At 46.9% G+C, this 22,320-nt stretch overlaps 1 protein-coding gene across 10 annotated transcripts in view; it reads left to right on the top strand.

Annotated features, from left to right (window-relative positions):
- Positions 1–22,320, top strand: part of EPS15L1 (epidermal growth factor receptor pathway substrate 15 like 1) — a 79,197-nt gene that overhangs the window by 4,233 nt on the left and 52,644 nt on the right. For 7 of the 10 annotated variants that reach the window (XR_002123928.1, XM_019641894.1, XM_019641890.1 and 4 more), the window contains exons 1-9: positions 7,615–7,659; positions 8,117–8,158; positions 8,343–8,432; positions 8,909–8,956; positions 10,579–10,674; positions 11,380–11,442; positions 14,107–14,232; positions 16,793–16,852; positions 20,898–21,131. Coding sequence is in view for 9 of the 10 variants with exons in the window: in XM_019641894.1 (XP_019497439.1) it covers positions 7,630–7,659; positions 8,117–8,158; positions 8,343–8,432; positions 8,909–8,956; positions 10,579–10,674; positions 11,380–11,442; positions 14,107–14,232; positions 16,793–16,852; positions 20,898–21,131 (789 nt within the window). In the remaining variant the exon portion in view is untranslated. Of the gene's footprint in view, positions 1–7,614; positions 7,660–7,683; positions 7,936–8,116; positions 8,159–8,342; positions 8,433–8,908; positions 8,957–10,578; positions 10,675–11,379; positions 11,443–14,106; positions 14,233–16,792; positions 16,853–20,897; positions 21,132–22,320 lie in introns of those variants that run through there. The other 3 variants (XM_019641891.1, XM_019641897.1, XM_019641892.1) reach the window with 3 other exon arrangements.

The raw sequence follows: 22,320 nt of genomic DNA, 5'->3' as shown, positions 1-22,320 counted from the left end.
GGGAGAGGACAGGACTTGAGACAGCTAGTGTTTGACCATCGCTCATCCTGTGTCAGTCTCCGGTGGTGGGGATGCTCATCTTCATTTTCCAAGTGAAGAAATCAAGGCACAGAGAGGCTGCTCACACTCCCCAGGGTTGCACAGCATTCCAGTTGTGGGGTAGGATTCGAGTTCACATTTGTATGGTGGCGCTGTTGACCTCCTTGTCCTGCATCCTGCATAGGGCAGTATGTCCAGGTGACCTGTTTCTCCCTCACTTCCATTTCTGGCAGATGGTGCTGACAGTGATGGTCTCCTGGGAGCACTGAAGCTTTCACACCTCGATTCTGTGTTCCTGTTCCCTTCCCAGCCCTTCCTAATGGCTTCTGACCCTGAGTTCCCTCCAGCTGTCTTGTTTACTGTGACATTTCATTGCATGTCTAAACTTTCAGCCGTGGGTCTCTTGCTCTTTGGTTCTCCTTGAGGGTGTGAGAATTTGCAGGCCTTATCCCCACCCCCGCACCCTACCCCTACCCCGTGTCATGTTCCCATGCAGGCCCTGAGAAGGTCAGACAGAGTCCTGTGCAGAATGGTGGACGCACATCTTCAGCTAGTCCCTCATCATGGCAGTCATTCGGGTCCCTGGGGAGAATCGTGTATCTTCTTTTGGATCCCTCTTCTTGTGCTTCTCTCTTTCTCTTTTCTCTCCTATTTACAAAAGCAGCGTGTGCTAATGTAGAACCCTGCAGAGCTCAGAAAACCACGAGGAGGAAGCCAGTTAACCAGTTGGAATTCCTGTTAGCATGTGGTGTCCCTTCCGCCTCGTTTAGATCCACATGGATTTGATCACCTCGCACTTACCAGTCCGGTTATTACTGTGGGAGCTGGTTTGGGCCCTCCTTTTCACTTAACAAATATCTGACGCTCGTACCCCACTCATAAGCATCCTGCTTATGCTTTTCCGTTCAGTGGCGACACAGCAATTCCTTATTGGCTTCACCAGTCCTCAATGGTTTCCGGCCCTTCACTGTTACCTGTAGTCCCGCACTCAAGCTGGGCAAACTGATGGAACCCTCTTGCCCATCCCCCTCCTGCATAGCTGACCACTTCTTCAGGAGACCTTACAGCAGTGGGAGGGCATGCATACACATGTGTGTGCATGCGTATGTGTTTTAAAGAAATGTTAGCTTTTACTGTTTGACAGAAGCATGATTCAATAAAGCTGCTCTTTGTTAATCACTCTTGACCCTGAAGCAGCTTGTACCTTAGGATCTTTGCCAGAGCAGCAACACATCAGATGTTGGTCTTTAATTATGTAAAAGTTTAAACACACTAAAAATCTCAGGAAGAGTTTGATGAGCTCCCATGTACTCCCCACCCATTTACACTGGAGGCCCCCGTTTTGTAAACCTCTTTGCACCTGTCTACGGCACCTGTCTGTGGCCTGACCTTCCCATTCATATTCATTTTTATTTCCGAGGTTTTTTTAATCTTAGAAATTGTATTTTAATAAGCATCTCTAACAGTTAAGACCATTTTTCTTTATATAACCACAGTGCCATATCACATCTTGCACAATTAATAATTCCTTACTACTGTCCGATACCCAGTCCATAATCCAATTTCTCTGATTGTCTAAAAATGTCACCTGGCATTTGGTTGTCAGGTTTTTTAAGTCTTTTTTTTTTTAATTTTAAAATTTTGAGATAATTGTAGATTCACCTACAGTTGTAAAAAATATGCAGAGACATCCTATGTATTTGTTACCCACTTTTCTCCAGTAGGAACGACTCACAGATCTATAGTACACCATCAGCCAAAGCGTGGACATTGCTTCCGCCAGTGGGAACACCTGTCGTACACCATCACAACCAAAACATCAACAGTGCTACCATCAGATGCAGAACAAACAGTTTTATCCCCACAGGGATCCTGCCATCCCATCGCCCTTTTATAGCCACTTTTACTTTCCTCCCTTTCCCCTTTTTTTAACCCCTGGCAACCACTAATTAGTTTATTTCTATCATTCCAGCATTTTCATAATGTTACATAATGGAATCATACAGTATGCAGCCTTTGGAGATCGGCCTTTTTGCTCAGCATAACCCTCTGGAGAGTCTTGCGGGTTGTTGCTGTATCAGCAATTCATTCCTTTTCATTGCCAAATAGTGTTTCACGGGATCAGGGTTCATTTAGCCAATCACCTGTTGAAGGACGTCTGGGGTGTTGCCAGTTTTGGGTGATGATGAATAAAGCTGCGGTAAACATTTGAGTACAGGATGCTATGTGAACCCATGCCTTCATTTCTCTGGATGAATACCCAAGATAGTTCCTGGGTCATGTGATTGTTGTATGTTTAGTTTTTAATTTTTTAATTTTTTTTTCTTTAGAATCCTCCAAGTTGTTTTACAAAGTAGCTGTACCTTTTTATATTCCCTCTAGCAATAATCGAGCTATCCAATTTCTTTGTCTACTCACCAGCATCACTATTGTAGCCGTTCTGATAGGTGTGTGGTGGCATTTCACTGTGGTTTTAGTTTGCATTTCCCTGATGACTAACAATATGCTGGCCATCTTTTCATGGGCTCATTTGCCATCTGTATATCCTCTTTGGTGAAATGTCCCTTCATGTGTTTTGCCCATATTCTCATTGGACTGTTTGCATTTTTGCTGTTGAGTTTTGAGAGTTCTTTATATATTCTGGGTACTAGTCCTTTGCTGGATATGTAATTTGCAAGTATTTTCTCCCAGTCCAAAGCTTGTCTTTTCATCCTCTTATCAGGGTCTTTTGCAGAGCACATATTTTTAATTTTGATGAGATCCAGTTTATTGATTTTTTTCCCTCTTATGAATCAGGCATTTGGTGTTAAGTCTAAGAACTCTCTGCCCAGTCCCTGATTCTGAGATTATCTATATTTTTTCCTAAAGTTTTATAGTTTTACATTTACGTCCGTGATCCATTTGGAGTTAGTTTTTGTATAAAGTGTGAAACTCAGGTCAAGGCCCATTTTCTTCCTCTGGGTGTCTGGCTGTTCCAGCACTGTGTCAAACAGGCCTCTTTCCTCCTGAATGGCTTTTGCATCTTTGTCAGAAGTCAGTTGGGCACATCAGTGTGGGTCTGTTTCTGGGCTCTCTATTCTGTTCCATGGCTCTGTGTGTTTGTTCCTCCATCAGTAGCACACTGTCTTTATTATTGTAGTTTTATAGCAAGCCTTGGAATCAGGTAGAGTGAGTCCTCTTTATTTTTTTTCAAAAGTGTTTTATCCGTTTTAGTTTCTTTGCCTTTCTATTTACATTTAAAATAATCTTATCAGTGTCTACAAATAATCTTGCTGGAGTTTGGTAGGAATTGAGTTAAACCTGCATATTGGGGGCATACACATTTTCTGCATGCTGTTGCGTTGACCTCCAGAGATGCATTTGGTTTATTTTTCCACCAGCAGGGCCCAAGACGTGTGTTTCCACCTTGGCCGGCGCAGCAGAGAGCCTCTCTTTGACTTTGCCTACCTGATGGCAAACACTGGCATTTTGTCCTGTTTCTGCAATACATAAATTGAACATTTCCCCCTCACTTCGCGGCATCTCTTCTTTCTGAATTACCTTTCCCTTAGCCTTTGCTCATTTTTAAATTGGGATGTGTGTTGTTTTCCTTGAGCTTTGTAAAACTCTTCCTCGCTTCCAGTTATTCTCCTTCTCTTGGTCGTGTTTACCTTAGCTGTGGCTTGGAAACCTCTAATCGGGCAATTGGAGAGAGCTGCCAGTTCCAGGAACGTTCGGGATGCCCCTGTTTCTGAATGATTTTTTGAGTGGTAGTAAGTTAAGTTCCAGTTTCCTCGCCTGCAGAATGTGTCCGTGCACACAGCTGAGATCATGGTTGTACAGGCAGCAAGGGGAACTAACTAACTCTAAGTGAAAGGCAAAAATGCCAGGATTATCAAGTGAGCACTTCTCCAGGCCCTGTTTTTGCCTCAGCATCTGGTTTTCCTCATAGGAACTCAGACCGGCCTGTCTTTTGGTGTTAGGTGCCTGACTTCTTGCGAAACTTGACAACAACATTGAAAAACAGTCATTATAGGGTCTGAGTTTTCCTGGGGAAATGGCAGGCTGCGCTGGTTTTCAAGTCCGTCTTGAGTCTTGCACTTTGACCTCGTCTGTTGAATAATACACCACCAGGTGATCACGTGTGTGCGTTTCCCCAGGTGAGCATGCTTGGGAGGCCGTGCTGTGGCCCAGCGCCCAGCTCTGTCACGCCTGGGCTGGTTTTGCAGGGGGCACAGTAGCTTAGGGCCCTGTGACCTGGGAACTCTATGGCTCTGTCACTCATTGGGTCTGGGATCCTGGGTAACCTCAGCATCCCCACATGTAAGTTGGGGCTACAATACTACCTGCCCATGGCATTGTTGGGAGGATTAAAGGAGCTCAATCAGAGTGACCACTATTTGTCACAGCAAGGAAACAGATACTCTTCTAAAGAAAAGTTTTACAATGAAAACAAATTTGCTTTAAAAATGCTTTTTTTTTTTTAAGATTTTATTGGAGAATTGGGGGAGGGGAACAGCATTGGGGAATTGGGGAAGAGGAACAGACAAGTTGCTGTCCTTTTGTTCTTCACTCTAGTTGTAGAGGACGTCGCTTCACTGGCCCGTGTTGGTATTATGATCATTGCTCTCTTCCCAGGTGAGGCAGTCGCTCACTGGCCATTGGATTGCCATTCACGGTGGCTCACAGCAGCTCATGCCGGCTGCCGGCCATGCACGCTGGCTGCCAGCCACTCACGGTAGCTTGCAGCAGAGGCTGCAGCCTACGCCGTTGACTCATGGCAGCCCAGCTCCAGGTCGAGCTGTTGTTCACCATCTTAGCTGTAGAGGGCAGTGTCACTGGCCCTCATGTGGGATCCGAACCGGGGCCCTGCTGCTCAGAGCTGGCATCCCAAGCCAACTCTTAACCAATGCGCCACTCAGCCGGCCCTAAAAATGCCATTTTTAACTGAGCAAGGTCAGCAATCTTTGCTTTGTTCTGCGAGAGAGAACATACTTCCAGCAGACTGGGAATTCTCCTGATTCCAGGCATAAAGACTTAGGATCCCTGCCCTAGAGAAAAGCAGGGATCAGAGCTAGGAGAACTCAATCCTGGGGGGATTTGGAGTGGTTAGAACCCCAATCCTCAAAGTCTCCCCCCAAAGTGGTTCTGCTGTGCCTCATCTCAAGCTGGTTTTCTCTGGTATTAAACTTGCAGGCTCTCACCTAACTGGTGTTTTAAAGCCCTCCCAACAGAAGGATGTGAACTTGTTCTCCGCTGTGCCCCCCCTCCCTGTCCCTATACTTGTAAATTGCTGGAGGATAAAATGAAGAGGCCATGGGAACTTTTCATGTTATCTCTGTATTTTAAGACACGAAGAGCAACTAAAAGATCGAATCAAAAGTTATTGAACCTCAATAATTCAGATGCTGCCACGCCGAAGATTGCATTTTAGTGCAACGGCTGGCGGAAGAGAATGCCATCCCCGACCAGCTCTGTCTTGCTCGCTTCCATTCTTCAAGCCATCACCGAGCCCTCTGCAGCCTCTTACACTGAAAGCGTTGTCCCCTGGCCCGTTCTCTTTCTGCCTTTGCCCCAGGCTTGGTCCTGGGCTCGCTTTGAGGTCCGACATGGGCGGGCAGCTCAGAGGGCTTGGTCCCAGCAGCTGTAACACTCCTCTAGGAGACGCTGCCCACACCAGCTAGCTGGTTGTGATCAAGGTCTCTGCAGGAGCTGGGCCACACAGACTGCCCATCGTTGGGGGATTCATGGTATTAGCAGTGTGTGTCTTCTGCTCTGTTGCACTGGTATTTTGGGCAGCTTGCAGGTGTGACTCCACTGTCCCTGTAAGGAAGCAGTGGAGTAAGAGGAAGTGCCAATTAGATCTGGTGTTTTCCCTTCTTTTTTCCCCTTCTGCTTTTGCAGTAGCCGAAGTATGCATGATTAAATCCAAACCCCTAACTGCTTCATTGTCCCAGCTCACCCAAATTGATTCCTGTAGTTACAGAGGAGTAGCTGAAGCCCACTCTGTGGTTTTTTTGTCAGTTGAGATAATTTGGGATTGACATCTGGTCCTAGACTGTCGATGGGCTGAACCCTCAGCGCAGACGGGCAGCTTGGGGTCTGGTGCTTCCGGTGCTTTTCTGGACTTCTCAGGGTCTTGGCTCTCTTGATTGTGGATCTCATAGCTCAGAAGCAGTTGGGAAGTTTGAGACAGTTGTTATTTATTTGCCCCAGATACCGTAACTTTTTTCACTGGATTCATAGTAACTTGGAAACCTTGCTTAAAAAAAACCAAAACCCTAGGGGAGATGCACTTCAGACCTGCGCTTTCCTGATTGTTGGTAGGAAGGGGACCTTGTCATCAAAGTGGGGGCCTCTGGGGTCTGTGCATTCCACTCCAGTGAGTCAGTGGCATATGATGTGCTGTCTGGGCCCGGCCACTTCACCTTGACTGACACATGACAAACGGCTTGCCTGACTGCTTCCTCTGTCGGCCTTACTCTTCTGGGGAGATGTGTTTTGAAAGCATTTGGAGTTTTAAACTCAGGAGGTCACACCAGGTGTGATGGTTCACACTACCACCTGAGGTAATAAGGAGCTAAAGGTGACAGCCTCCCCCAGCCGCAGTGTCAGGCAAGGGCTCCGGGCAGGAGGGAGCAGCTGGCCAGGAGCTGCTGCAGCCGCACACTTACCTCACTGGTGTCACCCTGTCTTCTTTCTCAAGCCATCACTTCTCATCTTCCAGCCTTTCTTGCTTAGTTTTTTGTTTTTTTGTTTTTTTTTTGTTTAGTGTTTTCTGCCTTTTCGGAACCCCGCCTTCTCTCTTCCCCCTTTTCTTTGTTTTGACTTTCCTCTTTCCCCTTTCAGATCTTTATGCTCTTCTATTTTCATTCTGTCTGGGTATTCTTTTCGGTACTTTCACTTCTTCATATGTTGGCAGGTGCTGGTGTCCCCGAGAGAAGCTGACCGTAATCTGGGCATTATTTTTAACCTAAGATGACTCTTTATGGCATATTGTACACAAGTGTTGGGCTGGTTCAGATCTAGTGATTGTAACAGGAACACACCTCCCCCAGTCTTATATATTCATTATGAAAAATCACATGAAGCATTCAGAGGCATTTTAATAATCCCTGTAATCCCACCCCTTATCTAGTCCTCTTCTTTCCCTCTTTCTTCTCTTTAGTTGTGTTCACACCTGTTTTTCTATAGGATCATACACGTAATGGTGTCGGCTTCACATTTCTTTGCTCACTAAATCAACAGCGGGTTTATGTACCGCTTTCCTCGCTTCACGCAGTAAAACACCAACACGAGTCAACTTTTATAGCCCACATCTTAGTGGCTGCTTAATTTCTTCCCAGCTGTCGCTTCCCCTGGGTGCCCCCTCCTCGCCACTGGGGGACGGTTCGCTGGAAAAGAGGCCCAGGACATGGTGGAAAGTGCAAGGGCCCAGCTGCCAGCCAGGCTGCATCCAGGCGTGGCCTTGACTTGCCACATGACACTGGATGAGGCTGTTAAAAGCAATGTTTCAGGGATCTGATGGCCGGAATGTGGAGTATCTTGTGCTGAGCTGAAGACTTTGAACTTCCTTCCCACCACAGGAGGAGTGGTCGCTGGCCAGTCAGCATGCATTTCTGCACAGTCCCTCCGGTGCAGGTGGGGCTGGGACCTGGGTTGGGGAAACCGGTCTGAAGCTTGTGTATGTGGTGATTCATGATGACACTCAGAGACTCCTGTTCCCACTCTGGAGCCAGAGAACAATCTCAAAGGATAAGGGCGCCTTTCTTCTCGGAGCTCCCAGACACGTTGAATCCCATCGTTCAGCTCATGGAAATCGACTCTGGGCTGCCGCTCCTGCCTGAACAGCCACATTGTTGGCGCAGGAATTGGGACTAGCTAATTGAGCATTAGCATTTCCTTTTTCTAAATCGAGTAAGTGTAGTGTCTGTGTCTGAAGCTAAACAGCAGACTGTGTATAGAGGATTTTTCAAGTGCATCACTTTTCATTTTTCACTATTGTATATTTTGGTAATGACAGAATTGAGGGGACAACGTTTTTTTTTTTAGAGGGAGTATGTCCACTTTTGACCCATATCTGTGGTTTTGTTTACAGATTCCCACTGGAAATCCACTATATGAATCTTACTACAAGCAGGTAAGTTTCACTGGTATCTTTTTGGATGGAACTAGAGAGTGAGTGACCTGGAAAGCACAGCCCGGCACAGCCTCTGGCCCCTTCTGTTCTCTGGATTGTCAGCCCCAGTCAGTGTGGTGGGCTCTGCCTTAACCTGCTGCTCCATTTCCTGAAGCCTCATCTCAGTGTCACTCTTCCATTGCAGGTAGACCCAGCGTACACAGGGCGAGTTGGGGCCAGTGAAGCAGCACTTTTTCTAAAGAAGTCTGGGCTTTCAGACATTATCCTTGGGAAGGTATGTCAAGACTGAGGGTGATTTCTGTGGCTGCCCTCGGGGGGGCCCCCCCTGAGGGGGTGAAGGCTGTCCTGTGCAGACCCCTCTTCATGAGGATGGGCCTCCTGGGGAGTGGGCGGGCCACTGCCAGCCTCTCAGAACTGTAATTGGAGGGCCCACATACTCTGAGGGCAGCTGTCACCTGCTGCTTGGGTAACAGACAAGAGCCCTGAGTGCTTTAGGGGCCTTGACAGCTTATAAATTTATGTCGTTATGTAAGCTTGGATGTTCTTGGGACCTGACTGTTTTCGGGGCTCTGCCACGGACTGGCTGTGTGCCCTGGGGGGAGGGAGGGGCATAGGTCATTCACCTGTTATGAATTTGGGATTGCTCTAGCCTACCCTTAAGACCCATATACAGTGGTGGCAGCTCCTGTTTTGTGAATAAATGGGCAATGATGAGTGGTCACATTCATAAGCATTTTTGTGTTTCCGCAGATATGGGACTTGGCCGACCCAGAAGGTAAAGGGTTCTTGGACAAACAGGTATATACACGTATGCTCAGAGCAAGTAGAGGGGCCGGGCCAGAGCCCCCAGGCTGGCCACCTCTGCACTTCCTTCCTGTTCGTGCCACTGACACGTGTAATTAGACAAAAGTGCGGCCATCAAATTGTTAAAACGGAAAGGTTTCCTTTTGAAATAAAGGTTTTTTGTTTGAATACTTGGAGCCATCTTTCATGATTAGCGTATCTTTTCATATTTTGTGTGCTTACAATTGATTAAAATGTTTTCAAAACATTTTATTTTGAAATAACTTCAGACCCTCATGGAAGCTGCATAAATAGTTCCAAGTTCCTGAGCCTCCTTCCTCAGCTCCCCTAGTAAGAGTAGCTTACGTCAACATGGCACAGTGCTCAGAGCTGGGGCAGCACCAAACCAGAGGCCTTACTCAGAGCTGACAAGTTTTACATGCACTTCTTTGGGTAATTTTGGTGTGTGTGGTTCTAGGTCATCTTATCGCTTGCATAGATTCACATAACCTCCACCACCGTTGGGACACAGACCTGCTCCAGCACCTTGGAGAATCCTCTCCTACTGCCCTTGGTAGTCACACCGTAGCCTCTGGCAACTGCTGGTTCTTTCTCCATTATAATTTTGTCATTTCAAGAAGGTTCTATAAATGGAAATTTATAGTACTTACAAATGATTTTAAATGGTCATATTTTAATTTAGTTTAGCTTTTCCCCAAACTACATTCCAAGGGATATTGTAGATGTCCCATAGTCCGTGATCCGCTATTGTGCCCTTCCTTGAGATTCACGCTGTGTTTCTGCCCGTATCAGGTTCTGAGGATCCTCTTGGGAAAGAAACCTGTTAACTGTGCTTAATGCTGTCCCCATAAACTTACGTCCCCTTTTCTCTACACTTTACGCGAGCACTTTTTGGACATCAGCTTGAGGAAGACTGTTTATCTCTTTGAAGACCTTTTTAAAACTGTAATTGTGGTTATAGCTTTAAAACATTCCATATTCTTGGGCCAGTTGATTAATTAAACAAATCAGGTGACACTGCATGAGTCCCCTAAGTCTGTGGTGTGGCCAGTTCTGGGTTAGAAGGAGGGCAGGGAGGAACCAAGGTCACTGATGGCCTAGTTCAGGTCCTTTGTCCCTGCATGGGAGTGACGTGGATGTCGGGCCACAAAGGGTGGGGATGGGTGGGTGGGGGGTGCTCTGTTCAGCGAGGCCAAGGGGATCACATTGAATCCTGAGTGTAAATTCCTGAAGAGCTGTGTCTGTTCCAAACCACATTTAAAAACTCACGTATATGAACCATAATTCATAATCTTAAACATATTAAGCCTGCTACTTTGAGGGCCTAGCATTTCCTAAGTTTTGGGAGCGCATTATTTTTGAAAACACATTTATTTGAAATTTTACAGTATTCAGAATGCAATGGGCTAAGTACGCTTTAGCATATTCATTTAAACGGTAATCCCAGGGTGATGAGATAGGTTCCACTTGACACTGGATATGACTTTCGCACATACCATCTTCCTTGGGGAAGTGAACTGAAATCCCTCTTTCCCTGAAGCTTGCTGCCGCAGCAGCTCTTCCTCTGCTGCTGTCGGCTGGGTGGGTTTACACCTTTCCCTGTTTTGGATTTGCAGGGTTTCTATGTTGCACTGAGACTAGTGGCCTGTGCACAGAGTGGCCACGAAGTTACCTTGAGCAATCTGAGTTTGAACATGCCGCCACCGAAATTCGTAAGTGTCAAAATCCTTCAAGTTCACCTTTTAATACCACCCATCTCTCTGTCTGTTTTAGTTCACACACTCTTTCTCTCTCCCTTTTCTTTTATTGAGATGAAATTCACATAACCTAAAATTAACAATTTTAAAATGAAGAACTTTTGACATTTAGTGCATTCACAATATTGTGCAACAATTACCTCTATCTAGTTCTAGAACATTTTCGTCACCCCAAAAGGAAACCCTGTACCCATTAAGTAATCACTTCCTGTTTCCCCCACCCCCAGCCCCTGGCAGCCACCAACCTGATTTCTGTCTCTGGATTTGCCCATTCTGAACGTTTCATGGAACCATACATCTGGCTTCTTTTACTCAGCATAATGTCAGGGTTTGTCCACACTGTAGCGTGCGTCAGTGCTTCATACCTTTTCATAGCTGAAGAACATTGCGTTGTGTGGCCCACCCCATTTTGTTTAATCAGTTCATCTGCCAGTGGACATGATAATTCACGTAAAAAGATTTGTTTGCACACCTGGTTTCACTTCTGTGGGGTGCATACCTAGGAGAAGAATTGCTGGGTCCTATGGTCATTCTGTGTTTAACTTTTTGAGGTTTTCCCCAGTTTTGAAAGCACTTTGAAGTGTATGCTTTCTAGAAACACATCCTCCTGTGATTTAATTCTGTGTGAGCCACAGCAGAATGCTTCTCTCTTTTTCCCAGCACGACACCAGCAGCCCTTTGATGGTCACGCCGCCTTCTGCAGAGGCCCATTGGGCTGTGAGGGTAAGTGACAGGGGTGGCATCCCTCAGCCATCCTTCACGTGCAGTTGTTTTAGCCATTTATGATGCTGTCGCAAAGATTCCATAGGCCGATTATATCACCTACTGTTTCTGAGTGAGCATGTCACAGAATTTGGATGAAATCCTTTTTCAAATGCAAGTCTTTGAAACAGCTGTGATCTTTTACTATAACTGGAGTTGCCTACGAAGGCAGTCAGCTGCATTTCAAGCATTGTAATTCTGAAAATACTACAGTTTAAACCTTGCATTTCTGGGTCACGTTCTGTGGTTTCTGCTGCCTGGGTTGGTTAATCAGAATAGAGGGAATGTTGTGTGAACTCGCAAGAGCCCCAGCATGCCTTTGCAGCTCTTGCTCCCGTTTCTGGCGAGTTCACAGATTGTTACTCCCTTTCTGATGCTCTTGGTGCTTTTTGAAAAGCTTCTCTCAGCACATAAACTGTTATTTTTAAAAAAGAGATGTTAGGACTGGAAACAGGTTACTACTTCTGAAAGAAAAAGAAGAAACGAGTGGTGCAGCATTCCTCCTAAGGGCAACAGCACACGAGGATGCAAATATTGTCCTCCAGATAAATGAGACCTCCTCCCTCCCCTTCACTGTGAGAGGATTGTCACAGTCCTCACTTTCATTTGGCTTAAGTGCCAACGCTAGTAACAGTCTTGCCATAAAATAAAGACCACGCTGCCCGCCAAGTGCTTCTGGCCTGTTGTTACGCAGTTGGTCTATTTCCTCCTTGGAACCGTTTGGATGCGGGGAGGTCTAAGTAGGGACAGAGCAGGAGGAGGCCTCATGTGACCATGGAGTTGTGATGTCACCGCCGTGAGCCATTGAGTAGTTTGCCAGTCGTGATCACAGTAGCAGAGGACTTCTTTTCTTTGTCCACCATCCAGTTGCCCAGTGCCTACTTTGAAAAAGGGCTGCTTTGTTGTGAAAAACGGCACCAAAAAGACCATATTCCTTGACCTGTTCCGGCCCCTTTCTGGCAGGGGCCTCGTGGAGGCCCCAGGAGGAGGGTGGGCGGCTGCGGGGCCTGCGAGGCCTGGCAGAGGGGAGTCAGGGCAGGCGTGGTGCTGGGATGGGTAGACTGTTTTCAGAAGAGACGCCGTTCAGAGAAACAGTGACAAACAAATCTGAAGTGCCGAGAGTTTTTTTTCTGTTGTTAAAGTTCCTGGACTTCTCGAAGCACCCTGTCAGTGGAGCCTGACAGATCAGCGGGAGAAGTCCAGACGCTCAAAGCAGATGTAGGGTGTTTGGCTTCTTAGCGCTCACAGTGACTCGTGCATGTAGTATCTGGTCTTCTTGTTTCTGGTTTTTTTTTTTGAATTGTGGTGAAACACATAACATAAAGCTCACCATCTTAACCATTTTAGTGTCTATTTCAGTGGCATTAAGTACATTCACATTGTGGTGCAGCCATCACACCATCCATCTCCAGAACTTTTCATCTTCCCAAACTGAAACTCTGTCCCCATTGAACACTTAAATCCCCACCCCCTCCTCCTCCAGCCCCTGGCACCACCATCTACTTCCTGTCTCTGTGAGTTTGACCCCTCTAGGGACCTCATTATTAATGGAGTCACACAGTATTTGTCCATGGTGTCTGGCTTATTTCACTCAGCATCACATCCTCTAGGCTCATCCATGCTGCAGCAGGTGTCAATTTCCTTTCTCTTTAAGATTGAATGATAATTCCATTGTATGGATAGACCACATTTTGCTTCCCTGTTCTTCGGTGGATGGACACTTCTTGAGGGTGTTTTCCTAGGGCCCCCAGTGGCTCCAGCTTGTGATCAGAGTGGGTGGTGAGATGTCTGCCATCCCCTAGTTCCACTCGCCTCGGGCTCTATGTCCACAGGTGGCAAATTGCCGGCTCCCAGCCCAGACCCTCCTCACCAACAGTCCCCTTTAGACGCTGCCTGCGTGACATTTCAGAATAACAGTAGCCGCTGCTCTGTAAGTCCTGCCCAGACCTTCACTCTGTTCATGAGGAACTTTTATTATTTATTCTTTCACTCTTAGACACAGAGGACTTACTAACTTAAAGCTGATTTGGATAATTAGTTGCTAAGTCTTTGGTTTATTTTTATATTTGTTTCTTTAGTTCTGTATAGTAATATCCAGATTTAGTTCTTTGTCTTAAAGAACTTTTGTCCTAGGAGGTAGGTGGAGTGACCTTTGTCTCCCAGGCAGCCCCTGCGGCCAGGTCCTGTCTTTCCTTGGCTGCCAGGTCTATGGTCCCAGAGAGCAGTTTCCTTAGGGCAGGGGTCGGCAAACTGAGGCTCGCAAGCCACATTGCAACTCTTTGGGTACGTACATGTGGCTCTGAAGTAAAATTGAAAATGAAAATAAAACTATCATAGTTTCATTTATAACATTTTTAAAGGATATTAGTCACATAATGGTGATTTTATTTGTTTTATGGCTCTTGAATAATTTTTAAATTGTCGTGAGGGACAGGATTGGCTCTTCCATCTCAAAAGTTTGCTGACCCCTGCTTTAGGTCATAAGTTCTGTTGAACTGCTGTAAGACCATCCTGTGCATTTAGGCGAGGCCAGGGGTGGGGAGTCCTCTCCTGCTTCTAGTCACAGCTCACTTTGAACTCTCCCACAGGCCCACCTTTTTACTCACCCAGGCTATTTCTAACTAGGTGGAAGAAAAGGCAAAATTTGACGGAATTTTCGAAAGCTTGTTACCCATAAATGGCTTGCTCTCTGGAGACAAAGTCAAGCCAGTCCTCATGAACTCCAAGCTGCCTCTTGATGTCCTGGGCAGGGTAAGTGGTTCTCTCACCTCCTTCAAGGCCACCGAATTCTGCTGGCCCCGTGCTCACTCCCCACAAACACTCACTAGGCTTTACGCCCAGCCGTGCTCTGTCAGGGAGCTCCGGGAGAGCCGACATGGTTGGAGCACTTGCTGTAGCCAGGCTGGCTTGGCCTCACGGGTGCGGCTCACAGATGCTCCTCAGCCTGTGGGAAGATGCTGTTACGGCCCATCGCACATGTGGGGAGGCAGCCTCAGAAGTGAACTCACTGCCTGGGGCCCAGGGATGGGCAGAGGTGGGACTTGAACCCAGACCTGGGATCTCCCCCTCTCCATTGTGTTTCCAGGGAGAAGTATGGTAGCTTATGTCTATATCTTATTTTTTTCCTGTTTTAAATTTTTTTCTGCCTTAAGGTAAAGGTACTTTCAATTCTGCAAGTTTAGAAAAAGTTTTATGTGTTTCCTTTTAAAAAAAAAAAAGCCTCAATTGTGTTCCAAGTAAAAATACGTTTTTAGACACAGTTTTCTATCCCAGACTGTTTTCCCTCTACTGAGGTTTGTGGTATGGCCCTGGTGTTTGCTCTGTGTGCAAAGCCTGGTTCCGCATGGCTGTCTCTGTGCCGAGTTCCCTGCTCTGGACTCGGGATGGTTATGTGTGTCTGGGTGGGTGCGCTTTGGGCAGGCACAGGCCTAGAGCAGGAGGACCGAGTAGCCCTTGCTGCTCCAAACCCCTGCGGGCACTGCCAGTGGGACAGGCCTTGTGCACTGGGAAGATGGGGATGAAATTAGATACAGTCTAGGAGGTCAAATAAATAAATGATGGTTAAGATCCTCATATTTATTTTTCAAGGGCTTAGTATGTGCCAGGCCCTGTTCTAGTGCTTAATATGAATGAAGTCATTGAGTATTTGCAACCACCTGTTCTGGATGGTGTCTCCCCATGTCGTTTTCCAGATGAGCAAACAGGGGCCTTCAGAGTGGCCAGTAAGTCGCCCAGGGGTGTACAGAGAAGGGAATGAGGTCCTGGATGGTCCCCAGCACCCAGGACACCCCACAGTGATCCAGCCCCATGTCAGTGGGGAAGCCCTGGGCACGGGAAAGACTGGAGGCAGGAAGGCCTGTTCCTGTCCGGGACCCCTCCCCGCCCCCAACACACATACATATGCTGTATCTTCAGGAAAGTGACTTTCCAGAGCCTCTGTTTCCTAAATTGAAAAGACAGACATAAAGCACAGCCCGATACCAGATACCTTTAAAAGAACATTCCATAGTGTGAGGGGGCTGTGAACAGTTTGGTGTCCTTAGAGGTCAAGGTGGAGCCCCAGGAGGCTGGGCTGGGATGCAGGGCCTGCTAAGGGCACAGGGGGCTCTGTGCTGGGCTGAGGGGCAGGGACTGGATGCTGTCAGCAGGGCAGGGTGGAGTCAGAGTTCATTCTAGAGCAGCCCCTTTGGGAACCCTGGGGACAGGACTAGAGGCAGGGAGGCCAGTTGGAGCCTCTGGAGTGTTCCAGAGACCTGGTAAAGGTCTGGGATGGAGAGGAGCACTCACACATGAGAGTGCCCCTGGGCTAAAGTCTCTAGTGAAGGATGATGATGGGGACGGATACCAGAAGGTGAAGCATCTCGGGTAGACCCCTGGGTGTCGCTTAGCTCGGACACTGGTGCTGTGCCCAGTGCTGTTCAAGTCTGACAGGCTGGCTTGTCTGGAGAGCTGACTTGGGTCAGAAAGCTAGTGCCTCAATTGTGCTTTAGAAAATTTGGCATGTGGCCTTTTTCTAGGAACCCATACCTGCCTGCCTGGTCTTCAGGTGCTAGGTGGGTCTAGCACATTCCATGGCATCTGTTTCACAATCCGATGATGGGAGAAATGAGACATCTCAGACCTGCTCAACCACATGCCCATGGCCTGTGCATCAGGAAAGGGGGCGGGGGCTGATTTGTGTGTGTGAGCATGTGCGGGGGTCTTGTGTTCAGAGCAACGCCTGTGCCAAAACCAAACTGTCTTCACTAAGATTTCTTTGTAAGACGATGAAGAAAAAATCAGGGTGGATGTGATTATAATCATGAACATTTGTTGGAGAAAACGAACATAATATGACAGAAAGGATCTTGGAACTGATAATACTTCATTGGGTGATGTTTTTTTCAGAGAACCCACAGACTGGTTCTTAATGCATTTTTGATTGCCTCATTGTAACCCTGGCATGAACTCAGAATCTGAGTTCAGGTGGGCTCACCTGCTGCACATGGACCCTTATCCCCCAGTAAGCCTTAGTACCTCCCCCAGTAAGTTTTGGTTCTTCCCCCCAGTAAGCCTTGGAACACCCCCCCCCCAGTAAGCCTTGGTATTCCCCACCCCCCCAGTAAGTCTTGGTACCTCCCTCCCACCCATAAGTCTTGGTACTCCCCCACCAGTAAGTTGTACATAGTGCTCCCTGCTTGTAAGCCTCAATACTCCCCCCCACCTCCAGTAGTACTTGGTACCTCCCCCAGTGAGCCTTGGTCCTCTCCCCCTTATTCCTCATAAACCTTGGTACCTCCCCCAGTAAACCTTGCTGCTTTTTCCCTTGCAGGTCTGGGACCTTAGTGACATTGACAAGGATGGACACCTGGATAGAGATGAGTTTGCTGTGGTAGGCCCCACTGTGTGTCTCTTTCCCCACTCTGCTGAGGAAGGGAATGGTGGTGGTGTTGGAGGGGGGGGGCGGTTCTGGACTCGTTTTTCTTTCTCCTTTAATTTTTTTTTTTTTTTAAGAAATTTTATTGGGGAATAGTGTGTTTTTCCAGGACCCATCAGCTCCCAGTCAAGTAGTTGTTTCAGTCTCGTTGTGGAGGGCACAGCTCCTTGGCCCATGTGGGAATCGAACTGGCAACCTGGGTGTTATGAGCCTGCTCTCTAACCACCTGAGCTAACTGGTCACCCCTCTCCTTTAATTTTAAAAGTGTTTATTTAGACATAATTTGGATTTAAAGAAAAGTTGCAATAATATAGAGAATTCTTTTGAATAACTTTCACTCAGATTCCCCAGTGTTAACTATTATATTTTAGCACATTGCTTTACCTCCCTCCCTCCCTCCCTCTCTCCCTCTCTCCCTATGAGTGTACGAATTTTTCCTTTGAACCATTTTAGAGTAAGTTGTAGACATGATACCTTTTAGTCTCAAAACACTTCAGTGTGTGTTTCCTGAAACCAGGGAATTCTCTTACATAACCACTGTTCAATTAAAAAATCAGGAAATTAACATTGACATTATTTAATTTATTATGGTATGTGTTATTATAGGTTATATCTTATGTATTATTGTACTATATCTATTGTATCATCCATTATCTAATCTAATGATATTATTCAGATTTTGCCAATTGCCCCCAAAACGTCCTTTGTAGTTAGAGAGACTCCAGCCTGGTTTGTGACGTTCCATAGCCCTGTGTCTTTTGTGTCCCCTAATCTGGGTCTGCTCTGTCTGTCTTTGCCTGTCATGGCCACATGGCCATTTGAAGAGTGCATTTTGTAGTGTCCCTCAGTGTGGGCTTGTCTGCTGTTTCCTCTGATGATCCAAGCTGTGCACTTTTGTGGGAGTAGGACCTCACTGAGGTGATGCGAGTCCTCCTGGGCACACAACCTCCATAGGATGTGTGAGGTCTTGTATGTCAATACCACGGTGGCAACCTTGACCACCGTCAGGTGGAGGCTGGTCTCCCTGCAATTACTCTTTTCCTTTGTGCTCAGTCTCTCGTGGGAGACACATGGAGACTGAGCATCCTATTGCCTCTCTGATTCTTACCCGCCAGTTCTCCTGGGAGCCTCGCCTGTATCAGTTAAGATTCTGGTGGTTGCAGGTGGCGAGCTTGTAATTCTGTCATCCCTCGGACATTTTCTAGCTGGCCTTCTACCGTCCGGAATTTATTTGTATCAGAGTGGACTCATGGATGCGTCTTCTGCTCCATGGTCTATAATCCTTTACTGGTGTGACTTATTTTGCTCAGTGAGAGCTCCTCCCAGCTGGCTCCTTTGTCCTTTGGTCACATCCCATCATTCTCTGACCAGTAACTTCCTCGTGGCACGATAAGACGTTCCTGGCTGCCCCATACATTCCCTGCCCTGCCCTGTATCAGCCCTTTCTCCAGGGAGCCCCAAGCCTTGTAGTGGAGAATGGTGTTGGAAACCAGAATCTGGGCACTAGTGTGCCCCGGCTTTCCAGCCCTCCCAGCAGATAGAGCTGGGAAGTAGGTGTTCATGGAGACATGCCCACCAGGTGCCCCAGCACTAACATCTGCTCCATGTGCCAGAGCCCAGGTATTCCCACCCTCTTGTTTTAGTGACAGCAGTGGAGCTAGCTGTGTGTACATCTGGGCTGTCCCTTCCTATGGGCCACCTGCCCTTGCAGCTGCCCAACCCACCCACCTCGTTAGCTGCCCAGGGGGCTGGGCTGACCTCCCCCTGTGCCTGCTCTCCTCACCCTGGACCCCTGTCTGTCCTTCCTCTTCTTCCTCTCTCCCTTCCACCTCCCATGTTGGACCTTTCTCTCCCATTCATGGGGTTTATTCCCTTACCTTGTTCCATTAAATCTCAAACAAGGTAGAATGAGGTAGCCCCCTGTAGTTAAGGACAACACTTTAATAAATAGTAATTAAGTTCAACCAAACAAAAATAAAAACCCCAACTGTGGATTATCGGGGAATACCTAAGCAATAAAAAATGACAAAATACAACCGTATTTCTAAGCTACATCTTCTGTTCTAGGAATTTTGAACACCTTTAAAATGTGAGTTTTACAACATATACATGAATCAAAGTTTCTTATCTTTTCTATGTGTGTAAAGCCTTTGAGATCTTAAACTTCTAGGTTAAATCTAAACCACTTTCCAAGGGAATTATAAATTTCTCATACCATTGCCCTCATAAACCCTGGCACCCAACAGTACTCAGTTGTGTTTTTCCCCACATACCAACTCTGTTCTGCCTTTTCACTTTGAGCATTTTCCATGTTTCTCCATCATCCTGTTGTTTTTACTGGTTGTCCTTTTTATTATTTTTTTGTGTGGTAAAATATACATAACATAAAATTTACCAGCTGAACCATTTTAAGTGTCCAGTTCAGTGGCGTTAAGTACATTTACATTGTTTAGCCATCACCACCATCCATCTCCAGAACTTTTTACATTGTGCAAAACTGAAGCTCTGTCCTCATTAAACATTAACTCCCCATCCCCCAGCCTTTCATTATTTATTTTTTATGTTCCTTTTGACCGCACTTGACTTAAGATGTTTATATCATTGACCTGCCCTTGGTGTGGTCTCCAGGAACAGGGTGATTGGTCTGGAATGAACCTAGAATGGGTCTGTCCTCACAACCTAACACGCCCTGAGTTTCCCTTTTTGTTTGTTTTTTTTTGTAATTTCTCATTACGCCAGCCAAGATGTATGTTCTTTTATAAATAGGTCTTAGAGTCATGTCATTTTTGTGTTTCTTTTCATCACTAACTGGGTGTAATATTTTGTAGAGATTTTTAGTGACCTGCCTGTGTTACTGGTCTTTTCTCTATGGAAGTAGCAACTTAAAGAATAGTTTGAAGTGGGGCCAGCTGAGTGGCGAGTTGGTTAGGAGTTGGCTCGGGACGCCAGCTCTGAGCAGCAGGGCCCCGGTTCGGATCCCACATGCGGGTCAGTGACCCTGCACCCTCTACACCTAAGATGGTGAACAACAGCTCGACCTGGAGCTGGGCTGCCACGAGTCACCGGCGGTGGCGTAGGCTGCAGTGGGACTGCAGTGGGCTGCCTTAAGCTACTGTGAATGGCCGGCAGCTGGCGTGCGCTTTCGTGAGCTGCCGTGAGCAGCCGTCCAATAGCCGGCGAATGATTGCCTCAGACAGGAAGAGCGTATTGATTATACCAACATGGGCTAGTGAAGTGACATCCTCAACAACTAGACTGAAGAACAAAAAGGCAGCAACTTGTCTGTTCCCCTCCCTCAATTCCCCAATAAAATCTTTAAAAAAAAAAAAAAAGAATAGTTTGAAGTGACAAGGGTTTAATTATGGTTTATTTTTGTTACAGTTTAAAACTTTTAAATCCTAGTTTTGGACAGTTTCTTTTCTTTGTGCCTCAAATAGGAGAGCCGCTTATCCTTGTCACAGTGCACCTTTTTCTGTAATATTCTGTGTCTCTGGAATGCCTTGAAGACATACAATTTTGTGTGTCTTTAGACTTCCAAATTCCAGTACTCTGGAAGTCGTCTGCCCTGGAGCCAGTGGCCCTTCTGTGTAGTGAAGGGACACGTGGAGCCTGGAATGATTGAATTCCTTTTTTCCTCATTTAGCCTCATGTGGTTAAACAAATGTCTTGGAAAATTATGCTTTGGAAGCATAGCTCATCAGAAGGGATTTATTTCTACTCCGTTCAGCTTGGAAGCAACTTCTGAAAGAGCGTTCTTTTTTTTTTCTTCAGTTGAGCCATCCTGCCACCTGTTGGCAGCTCAGTGGCAGCTCAGCTTGGGCTGGGACTTGAACCGCTGTTGCTCAGAGCTCGCACTCTTGAGCGAGCTCTTAACCAACTGAGCCACTCAGCCGGCCTTTGAAAGAGCGTTCTTTGTCTTGTCACTACAGCTCCTGATAGAGCTGCCCTCTGCCCGCCCTCAGCCTGGCCACCTGAACATGATTCTCTTTTGTGATTACAGGCAATGCACTTGGTGTACCGAGCCCTCGAAAAGGAGCCCGTGCCCTCCGTCCTGCCCCCATCCCTCATCCCACCCTCCAAGAGAAAGAAGACAGTGTTCCCGGGCGCTGTGGCCGTCCTGCCCGCCAGCCCCCCTCCCAAAGACAGCCTCCGCTCCACGCCTTCTCATGGCAGTGTCAGCAGCTTGAACAGCACAGGAAGCTTGTCTCCCAAGCACAGCATCAAACAAACACAGGTACGGTGCCCTTCTCAGAGCAGCCGTTTTTGTATGTAGAGCCCCAGCTCGATGTTTCTCAGGAGCAAGTAACTTGTGACCCTAAAAAGGCCATGTTTGTGATTAAATTAAAAATATTTGTGACAGGTATTTTAGTCCATTTGGGCTGTTGTAACAGAATACTGTAGACTGGGTGGCTTACAAACAACAGACATTTATTTCTCACAGTTTTGGAGGCTGGAAGTTCAAGATCAAGGCATAGGCAGATTGGGCAACTGGTGAGGGCTTTCTGGTTCACAGGCAGCCCTCTTCTAGCTGTGTCCTCACATGACGGAAGGGGCAAAGAAGCTCTTTGGGGTCCCTTTTATAAGGGCACTCATCCCATTAACAAGGGTGCCACCCTCATGACCTAATCACCTCCCAAAGGCCCCATTTCTAATACCATCACATTGGGGCTTAGGATTTCAACACATGAATTTGGGGGGAAGCATACATTCAGTCCATAGCAGGGGATTCGAAATTAACTTCCTCATTCATTTGCGCATAAATACCACCCTTCCTCAGACACACTTAGTAAGTTCCCGCCTCTGGGCAGGCTTTCTCCTCTTGTCTCTGACCCTCCTGTCTCAGGCAGTCCCTCTGCTGGGAGGAGCATCCCCAGATCTCACCGTGGTGCCTTGCTTCATGAGCCCTCTACTCATGGGGCACCTCATCAGGGGAGCCTGACTTGACTAAACCATTTCCCAGCACACTCCACGCCCTGCCTACCCAGCCATTCTCTTCCCTCTACCCCAGATTTTTGTAGAGTCCCATGCCTGGCCTGTTGTGTAATAAATTAAGCATCATCTGTTTACACACTCTCTCTCTCTCTCTCTCTCTCTCTCTCTCTCTCTCTCTCTCTCTCTCTCTCTCTCTCTGTAGCTTCATGAGAGCAGAGTTAGAGTTAGTTTTTGGATATAACCTTACCATCTAGAACAATTTCTGGTACTTTGCTCAGCGAATGTATATTAAATGATCAGGTGAGTGAGAGAGGCATCCGTCTCATGTTAGGAGGACATGTGGGGCTTCAGTCTCCGCACAGTAGCATCTTACATGTCAAAGAGATGTTTCTTGTTCTGGCAAATGCGACATCTTTATAAAAGGGCACCTTTGAGATTGTCTAAAACATGCAAGAACATGAATGTGAGTGATATCTGAAATCATATTTTGC

The sequence above is a fragment of the Hipposideros armiger genome, unplaced genomic scaffold, assembly GCF_001890085.2.
Source record: "Hipposideros armiger isolate ML-2016 unplaced genomic scaffold, ASM189008v1 scaffold_64, whole genome shotgun sequence".
Classification (NCBI taxonomy): Eukaryota; Metazoa; Chordata; class Mammalia; order Chiroptera; family Hipposideridae; genus Hipposideros; species Hipposideros armiger.
The sequence above is the reverse complement of the archived record's forward strand: the minus strand, read 5'-3'. Positions and strand labels throughout refer to the sequence as shown.